The following is a 10,000-nucleotide window of genomic DNA, read 5'->3' as shown; positions in this document are numbered from 1 at the left end:
TTTCTACTGTGAGGAGGGTACGTCACGTCCTCAGCCCTGCCCTGAGCACACAGTACGTGAAACTCCCGGAGCTCAGAACATCAGCGACTGCCTGCCATGTCCACCTCAGCATTGGTGCAAAGAGGGTAAACACACACATAAGTATGTGTGTATATGTATTTATTTATGTGTGTGTACTGTATATTTATGTGTGTGTGTGTGTGTGTGTGTGTGTGTGTCTGTCTGTGTGTGTATGTGTGTGTGTGTGTGTGTGTGTGTGTGTGTGTGTGTGTGTGTGTGTGTGTGTGTGTGTGTGTGTGTGTGTGTGTGTGTGTGTGTGTGTGTGTGTGTGTGTAAACAAGCACCAAACAAATAAATGGATAAACATGTTTCATCTCGGCTGGTGTTTTGATGTGTGTACATGTGTGTTTGTGTGTGTGTGTGTGTGTGTGTGTGTGTGTGTGTGTGTGTGTGTGTGTGTGTGTGTGTGTGTGTGTGTGTGTGTGTGTGTGTGTCCACCTCAGCACAGGTGCAAAGAGGGTAAACAAACACCAAACAAATAAACAGATAAACACACATTAACAAAGCCAACCCTAGGGCACGATGACTCACTTGAATTTTTGCCATGTTTGCAAAAAATGCTGAAAATGTATATATTATAGACTAACAGTTATCCGCTCCAGTTAATCTTACACGGTCTGGCTGTATTTAAGGTTTTTTTTTTAAATCATTAATATATGCACTTTGTATGCAAAAGAAATGTTTTCCCTAACAAAAGTATAATGTGTCATGAATATAGTGTGCTGTAAATAATGTATTAAGGACTTGTTTTCGCTAGAGGGAATTTAGGAAGAACATTATATTCATGATTTAAAAAACAGAAGCATTATTACATATAAATATTGATTTCTTGTGATTTTTTTTAACGATCTATTGATATTTTTCACTGTGCTGGCACAAGAGATGACACTCAGTAATTCAAGATGGAGATTTAGATGAAGCCATCCCATTGTGATAAAGTAGAAAATGCCTCTCTGACTGATTCTCTTACTAAAAAAAATATTATTGAACCATGTCCGAAACATGCACATTTTGCATTTAAGCCAGTCTCAGGGCTTTATCTCAGTTGCATGTAAAACATTTTTCATTTTCAGAGCGCCTTTGATTGTAGCGATCCTGTAATGACCTTTGTCCTACTACGCATGACCTCCCACAGGAGACCCTGTCCTGCACCCCTGCCCCGTGGGACACTACTGTGACGGCATAGCGGACTACGAGTCAGGGGGCAGACCAGGGCCCAGGAGGTGTCCCATGTTCACCTACAGAGGCACCCCAGGGGCGGGGAGCAAAGGAGACTGCCCGCCCTGCCCTCCTGGATCTCTCTGCAACTCCACAGGTAAGCTGTGTCCGTCTGTCAGGCTGATGTGGGATTGCTCTGATACGTACAGCTGCAGAAAAAAATACTTCGAAATTTGCTGTTTTTCCGTTTTTGCTATGGAGAAGTATGTGTTCAATCTTGTTTAATTTGCATTTTGCGAGGTCTGCAAACATTGCAACATCTCTTGTGTTATTTTGACCATTTGTAATTTTCTGCACATAAATGCATAAATGACAAATTCTAGCGTAACTACTGTTAGACACTACTGAGAAGAGATACAGTATATCATAGTTTGACATCAAATACCATGGCATGGAAGTTTGCTTACTTCAAATAAAAATATATGTACGCATAATATGCGTATATTGTAAGGGATTTTATGCCTTTATCTGATAGGACAGTGTGAGATGGTGACAGGAAGCAAGTGGGAGAGAAAGATGAGGGAGGATCGGGAAAAGAGCTTGGTCCAGAATCATACCAGTCATTGCCTTGAACATTTGAGCCACAGCAGGGGCCATTACTCCAGCAGTTTTATTTAAATACATTATTTATTCAGATATAAATCTTTCATAAATGTATTCTACAGTAGATATTATTGGAATAAGGTAATCTTACAAATGCACAAACGCTCATATGCACAACATGAGGTTTTCAATGGAGCCAGGTCAACTCTGATGCCCACCTACTGAGAGATTAGAGATGACCATATCCTTTAACTGCGATATCCATATTCTTGTCTGTGTTCTCACACTCTCTGCATGTAGGACTGACTGATTATTCCGGGTTTCCCTGCCCACCCGGGTTCTGGTGCAGTGGGTCTGGTCCACCGGTACTGTGCCCTGCAGGCACATTTAGGACTCAACCAGGAGCCTCTGGTGCCGCCCATTGCAGCCCCTGTGAGCCTGGCACCTACTGCCCCAGTCCCCGCACCTCTGGGCTGCCCAACACTGCTGGCATCCCCTGTAGAGCCTCCTACCAGTGCCCCACAGGTGAATCCACTTCCTGGTCCACTGTAAGACTGGAATCAAAGAAGACATTCCACTCCAGAAATAAATCAATAATAGATTCATCAACCAAGTATTCAACCAATCAGTCAATCAATTAATTGCTCAATGAAATAAGCAATCAGTCAATCCCCCTATCAATGATGTTGCTCACATGTTTCTAGTTCCAAAAATAATACATTTTCACCACATGCGAAAGTGAAGTTATAGTATTTTGCCTTGGCAACACATATCTTCAGATTGATTTCCAGGCATGACAGAAACTCTTGACATGGGCCAAGGGCAAGGGAAACACAAGGGAGGAAATATCAAATGACTTTTGATCGCCCATGAAATATTCAGTCCTCCACTGTCAGATATCCTAGCAAAAATTACTGAAATGTCTAGCGAGATAGTTTCTCCCCCAAGGTTTCCCTCGGAAAACTATCAAATTTGTCTGAACCAACTGTGAAATATATCTCGCCTTGACAAAAAAAACCCTCTTCATTTGCAGAGTGTAAGCAGCTGTCAAATCTGGGTCCTATAAATATTGTTTGTTTGTTTGGCTGGAAGACAGTTGGCATGGTGGTCTCAGGGCTCTTGGAGACAGATACGTAGACAGGCCACAGCTGATTATCTGCAATCTGTCCATGGCCTTTTGTGGACGTGTCAAACAGAGTCAGTCAGACACCAGAAGCTGTGTGCGTGCATGCGTGCGTGCGTGCGTGCGTGCGTGCGTGCGTGCGTGCGTGCGTGCGTGCGTGCGTGTGTGCGTGCGTGTCCTGACGTTACCCCGCTGCTGCTCTTCAGCCTCCTCTCCTTTACATTCCCAGCCAGCCAGTCATGTGTCCACGAGGAGCGTGTTGATTATTTCGCGAGAAACATCTCGTTACGGGGTGACCTTGGCCCTGCCCCGGTGGCCATATTGAATTCTAATTAGCGGAGCTCGTTTGTCTCGGCCCATTAAGAGGAGCGCTGATGCCCGGGTCGAGCGTTTCCCAGGGAATATGCCCGTGTCTGTGTGTGTGTGTCGGTAAACGATGCCAAATGGACAAATGCATTGCAAGCCAGTGAGGATGAGTGTGCTACCCGTTCCTGCCACAGCTATGCAAGGCGTGCTCTGTTGAGCCAGTGGTTGCAGTGAGTGTAGTGTGGTCATTCTGTCCTCCTACCGCACACCTGTATTTTCCTCAAAGGTATCAAATGTAGAATCTAAAATCACATCAGAAATTTGCCTCTTATTTTGACACATCCGGTTTTTCTACCTGTACAGAAATCAAATCTGCCACTTTCTGAACTCCTCAATCACTGTGTCACATTGTGCGACATGTTGGATTTGGGTGAAGGATGTTTTTTTCTGGGCTCAGACGTCAGGCGGAGTAACAGAATGTAATGCCCATAAATTAATTAGTAATTGGTGGTTGATATACTGCAAAGAATATGCCTCTAAGATAGTCCACTAAAAACAAACAAACAAACAAGCAAAAATCCATATAATTGTGGTGGCACTGGCTGTCGTTGCGCCGCCCTGACGTGTGGTACTGCTGAAACATCACTGACCCACATACACATATGGCAGTATGTTCCGGGACATGATGAAAAGTGTCAAACCTTGATGGTCTTATCCCCATACTGTATTTATTCCCAGGCTCTGCCCAGGAGAGTGTGTGTGAGGCGGGTCACTACTGTGGCCCTCGGACTGGGGAGCCTCCAGCCTGTCCCGAGGGGTACATGTGTCCCCCAGGCTCCCACACCTACAGTAACCCAGAGCAAAGGTCAGCCCCCAAAGCACCCAGACTTTCATGTGTAGAGAGGGGTGGTGATTTCCTACAAATCTTCAGGTGTTCATCAGTATCTAGAAATGCAAAATTGAGGTTAAGAGAGAGGGTTCGAGGCACTCTGAAGTCCGATTTAAAAGTCCTTTATTTAAACATGGACATCAAGCCGACATGTTGTGTTCGCGTCAGCCCTCTCTCTTTACACCCATACTTTCATGTTCAGGGTAGAGTTGAAAGAAAAATGTCTATCATTAAAAAGAACACAAAGGGGATTTAAGTGTGCAGACATTTTTCTTTCAATTTTACACAGTTTTTGTTTATGTTTGGCACCTTTTAATCGAGAGTGCGGTGGGATCCGGGTAAATACATGTTCAGGGTAGAGGAAATCCGAGGCACTCAAGGTTACAGTTTTTAGATTTTTTTACGCAATGAAAGAAGGCCACAAGTGCCGAAACGTGTAAAAAGTACAACCATTGTAACCTTCAGTGTCTCGGATTTCCTCTACCCTGAATAAATTGGAGAGCCCCTACACTGATGAGCACCAAGAAAATAAAGTGAAGATCCTGAAGCACTCCGATTTCCTGCTCGTTTTTCATGTCTAATACACAGCACACTTTGCCGTGTTAATTCAACACTCAGAGAATCAAATGTAGCACACTTCTAGTTGGCCATACTCTGTGAGTGTTGAGGTAACACTTCAGAGTTGACTGCTTAACCCATTTTGACCTAAGCCCTTTTTGGGAAAGGGTGCCCTCTGCCTATTAAATATTAAATATCTCAGCCTCCGAAGCACATACAAACATGAAATAACATGCATTTAAAATCTAGGACTCTCATTTTGTATTAGAATGTGCTCATTCAGCTCTAACGTACCCACGTGTTTCATAGAAATCTCAAGAGCCTGCATGCAGCGTATACAGTTGAGGACGATATTATTTTCCCCCCTCCTGAAATTAGACATATCTCTTCATTGTTCATTGAGAATGATCATTATTAATAAATGTATGTTATTCTGGAAACAAATACACCATGGAGATAGTATCCAATAAGTTAAATTTGGACTTTTCCATTTTCACAATGAGTTTACACAAAAAAGTGTAAAAATGGCAAGGACAAAATTATTAGCCCCCTTATCATTAATAGTCAATACAGTGCCATTTATGAACAAAAACTGACACCAGGCACTTTGATTAGTTGTTAAGTATGTTGGCACATGTCCTACCAGGGATTTTGGTCCATTTTTTTCATTGCAAATAGTTAAGCTGGTCCAAATTGCATGGATGTTGAGGATGGACATTCATTTTCAGCACTCTTCAAATACTATCTAAAGGATTGAGGTCTGAACCACTCCATGACCATGGTTTTAGTATCCTTGAAGAACATTTGAACTATTTTGGATGCAAGTTTAGGGTTATTATCTTATTGAAAGATCCAGTGAAGATCTTAACTCCCTCTATGAGCATATTTTTGCAAGGTCACTTTCCACATTCTATCATAATTTTCAGTTTTTATGGTGCCGTACACCCAAACAAGGATTCCTGTGGCTGAGGCTGCCACAGAATGATGCATCCACCACCATGTTTAATTGTGGAAACCATCTTATAACGATTCAAGGCCTATCCCTTTCTTCACCTGTCAGAAGCAGAATTCATGCATCAAAGCAGGTGCAATTGAATATCGTCAGATGAAAGCAGAGACGTTCAAAACTCATTTTTGACTTTCAAATGTTCACAGGCAAAGCTCAATAACACTCTGATATGCACTGCCTTTAGTAAAGGGGTTCTTCTGTGATGATGGCCCCAAAGCCCAATATGATGACAAGCCCTATCAACTGTCTTTCTTGGGGGGGAAAAAACCTCCAGGTGAGGCCAGGTCAATAACAATCATCTAGGCAGGTGTCCAATGCTTCTTTGGTATAATGAGGCTAAGCAGTTTCCACAGTTACACATAGTGGAAGGGCATCACGTTTAGCCTGTTATTCAGCCTCAGACACAGGAAGTCTGGGTCTGAATCTGGATTGCTGGGTCTTCCAACAACATTGTAACCCAAAACATACATTTAGATTAGTTCAGAGGTTCTTCAAGGACACTAAAACCATGATATTGGAATCACCCGCTCATAGTCCAGTCCTCAATCCCACTGAGAGTCTGTGGTTAATGTCTATGCTCAGCATCCATGCGATTTGGACCAGCTAGAACACTTTGCAGTAAAGAAATGGGCCAAAATCCCTAGTGGGGCACGAGCCAACTTAGGTAGCAACTTATCAGAGCCTGTTGTCAGTTTTGGTTCATAAATGGCGCCATATTGACTATTAATGATCAGGGGGCTAATAATTTTGTCTTTGTCATTTTTGCCCTTTTTTGTTTAAACTCATCGTAACAATAGAAAAATCCAAATTCAACTCATTGAACATTACCTCCATCAGTGTATTTGTTTCCAGAATAACAGAAACGGTGAATAATGGTAATTCTTACTGAGAAATCAAGAGAAATGTCTAATTTCAGGAGGGGGGCTAATAATATCGTCCTCAACTGTATGTGTCTCCAGGCTAAAATGGGTTAATCTCAACATGACAAAGTGTTTATGAATCTTGCGGTTTAATCTGACCATAAGGTAAGGGTGAGGCCTATTGGCTAGACGCGATAAGCTGATCCTCTTATCAAGTTGCATTTCCAAAGTGAAACTTAATGCTACCCACAACTGTTGCTGTAGATTAATATGTGAGATTTCAAGTGTTTATTTATAGACTATGATTCCCGTATCTTAATTAGTGTGTGTGTGTGTGTGTGTGTGTGTGTGTGTGTGTGTGTGTGTGTGTGTGTGTGTGTGTGTGTGTGTGTGTGTGTGTGTGTGTGTGTGTGTGTGTGTGTGTGTGTGTGTGTGTGTGTGTGTGTCTGTGTGTGTTTGAGGTTTGAGTGCGAGTGCAAGTATGATTTTCTTTTTAAGCCAATCTCTTAGCACTAGCATATAATTTATAAATAAGTTTTAGTTTATTTGTTGATATTAGCCTACGTTTTTTAATGTTTGCTCTTTATGTGCAGGTGTTTGTTCCCGTTCTTCTGCCCCATGGGGAGTGCGGTGATGCTGTCGTGCCCCGGTGGCTTCATGCCCGTCAACACCACCGGCCCGCGGGCGTCTCTGGAGCGCTCCTGCCAACCCTGCCCAGCGGGCACCTACCGCGCCCCAGCGCCCTCCATCCTGACCTGCCTGCAATGCCCTCCTGGGTACCACTGCTCTTCCGGTAAGCACCACTAACATGACCAGATTAGCCTTAAAGGTGCACCGTGTGATATTTTTAGTAGTTTTTTTCCAGAATTATGGTACACACAAGCTTGGGTTCACTGTTCCATGTAGCTACTGCCATGATTATGTAGACGTCCTTGGCCAGAAGTTAACTGTCAATAATTCAAACTGATGCATTCCAATTGGTGACTCGCTTACTCACCTCACCTCGCCTCGCCTCGAAGTTAACATATTTTTTTTCTAGGAGTCAGCCCACATTGCATGGCTTGTACTGCCCTCGCCTCGCTGGAACACAGACATTCTATTGACTTCTCTCGCTGATCGAGTAACTAGTAGTGATGTTTGTGAACGTAGCTTCAAGTGACCCAACTGGTACACACAAGGTGATAAGGTGCCCCCCTTAGCTTGGACTCCACTGTTCCCATGTAGCTACTGCCAACCAGGGGGCCAATGTACAGTCAGCTCCAATGGACCCCCCTGCCATTTACTTTCATAAATCGGCTGTGTGTGGGCCCCCTATGTACTGGTGACTCAGTCACACTTTACGCCTCTTAACGACTCCTCTGCTACCAGCAGTTGACTTACTGCACATTGACTTCCGAGTTCGTGTTGTTGATTACGCTAATGATCTTGTCTCCTTGTCTGTCAAGCTGATCCATTGATTAACATAGAAATAAGGAGGGTGGTGGTTTTGCCTGCTTTGTTAGTCAGTGCAAGTGCATGACACTGCCTGTAGAATTTACAACTTTAATGATCAATATCCGTTAATGGACAAGTCCACCTGCGTCAGGGCTTTAGCGATCAATGTCAATAATTAGTTGTAATTGGCAAGATGGTCTTGTAGTAAATCGTCTAATCCAGGTGATCAATAACGACTTCCTCTGTTTGTAATTGCCCATGTGTGTCCCTTAATGCCCCTGACACGCCCCTTCTTGTTTTTTTTTCATGTTTAGCCTATAGAGTACTGGGACATTTTACAGTGTAGCTGTATATGATGGTGCATTTCAATATTGATTTTTTTTAGGAGAGTACCACCGCTTATTTGTTGACACTTAAAGCACAGTGTTTGTATGCTGTATATGTAAATCTGTGCTTCAATGTTCAATGTACTTCCATGTGCATAGTGAAGCAAGCACTTTAAGTGCAGTACCTTGGTGTGAATCGTGCTATATGGATAAATCTGCCCTCCTTGTTCTGGACTCCACAGCGGCTGAGGGCTACTCCAGCCACCCCTGTCCTGTGGGACACTACTGCCCCCCTGGGTCTCCCAGCCCCGTGCCGTGCCCCCCTGGCTCTTATGGGGAGAGCGTGGGAGCAGGGGGAGAGGAGGGGTGTCGGCTGTGCCCAAACGGAACCTTTAACCACCTGCCTGCGCAGACCGCCTGCTTCCCCTGTGGGAGCTCTGCTACATCAACTGAAGGTACAGTCAGGCATACCACACACACACACACACACACACACACACTCACATGCGCACACACACACATACACGCACAGACATGCACACACACACACACAGTCACTCTCACACACAGACACGCACGCACACATGCACGCATACACACACGTGTATACACACACACACACACACACACACACACACACACACACACACACACACACACACACACACACACACACACACACACACACACACACACACACACACACACACCACACACACACACATACACATGCACACAAACACTGGCGTGCACAGACATTTTGGGGGGCAGGTCCTGGGGTGATGGTGGGGGGCATGTGGAACTGGCGGCTGTCACGCTTCGGCTATAATTATTTTTATTTTTTTAATCACATTTTAATGAACATTCCACAGTAAGCTAAACCAAATATTTAAAAATGTTTAAAATTATGAATATTATGTAGGGAAGTTAAAATAATTAGCTTACCATGCCGAGAGCATAATTTACCGCATGGACTAAAAAGTGTACTGTCGCTTTAACTGTGCGTCTCCCAGCGCAGCAGTTGAACATGCTTGCAGTCATCCGGAAGCGATTCATTCAGATTCCTTACTTGGAAAACTCTGCATCTCCGGTCATTTTTCCTCCATTAGTAGGCTACTGATTTTCATTAGTTCATGTGTGTTTTCAAACTGTTAAGACCACCATTAAAGCCCAACTATCATTGCAAGACATTATCAAATCGTATTACACTGGTAGCCTATTGTGAGTGAAAACTGCTTCTTTGGGTCGGAGATTGTATCCGTGTAAGTAATAACACTTTTCTGGAGGTGTCATTAAACACAATCCTGTTTACCGCCGCATAAGACATTACTGTGCACCCTGTTATTATTGCTGTGCAGAAGGCTATAAGTGGCAGATTTGCTGGAATTCACCCACAAACTTTTTTTTCCTCCCTGGCCATGACCGCTGTTCTGTTCCATGCCGCCGTCTGTTACAAATGTGATTTGGCGCGTTGCATATTTCATCAGGAGGCCGACGTTTTCCCAAACATACCTACATGAATCCTCTCGCTGTTTCCCAAACATTCTACAGAACAGGACCTTAGACCTGAAACTGTTTGGGCAACTTCTGGATTCATTATGGGCTAATCATGGTTGTTACAATCATGTTACACTGTGTTAATTGTTGACATAACTTGGGCTACCTCTTCTGCGG

The 10,000-nt window shown here is 43.8% G+C and overlaps 1 protein-coding gene across 1 annotated transcript in view; it reads left to right on the top strand.

The window, feature by feature from the left end:
• Window positions 1–10,000, top strand: part of LOC134455296 (uncharacterized) — a 28,511-nt gene that overhangs the window by 11 nt on the left and 18,500 nt on the right. Inside the window, exons 1-6 of the mRNA XM_063206317.1 lie at window positions 1–17; window positions 1,196–1,375; window positions 2,122–2,346; window positions 3,989–4,115; window positions 7,160–7,359; window positions 8,569–8,781. The exon at window positions 1–17 is cut by the window's left edge and continues 11 nt beyond it. Of these exons, the coding sequence (XP_063062387.1) occupies window positions 1–17; window positions 1,196–1,375; window positions 2,122–2,346; window positions 3,989–4,115; window positions 7,160–7,359; window positions 8,569–8,781 (962 nt within the window). The remainder of the gene's footprint in view (window positions 18–1,195; window positions 1,376–2,121; window positions 2,347–3,988; window positions 4,116–7,159; window positions 7,360–8,568; window positions 8,782–10,000) is intronic.

This window comes from Engraulis encrasicolus, chromosome 9, assembly GCF_034702125.1.
Source record: "Engraulis encrasicolus isolate BLACKSEA-1 chromosome 9, IST_EnEncr_1.0, whole genome shotgun sequence".
NCBI lineage: Eukaryota > Metazoa > Chordata > Actinopteri > Clupeiformes > Engraulidae > Engraulis > Engraulis encrasicolus.
Note: the sequence above shows the minus strand (reverse complement) of the source record. Positions and strands in the feature narration are given on the sequence as shown.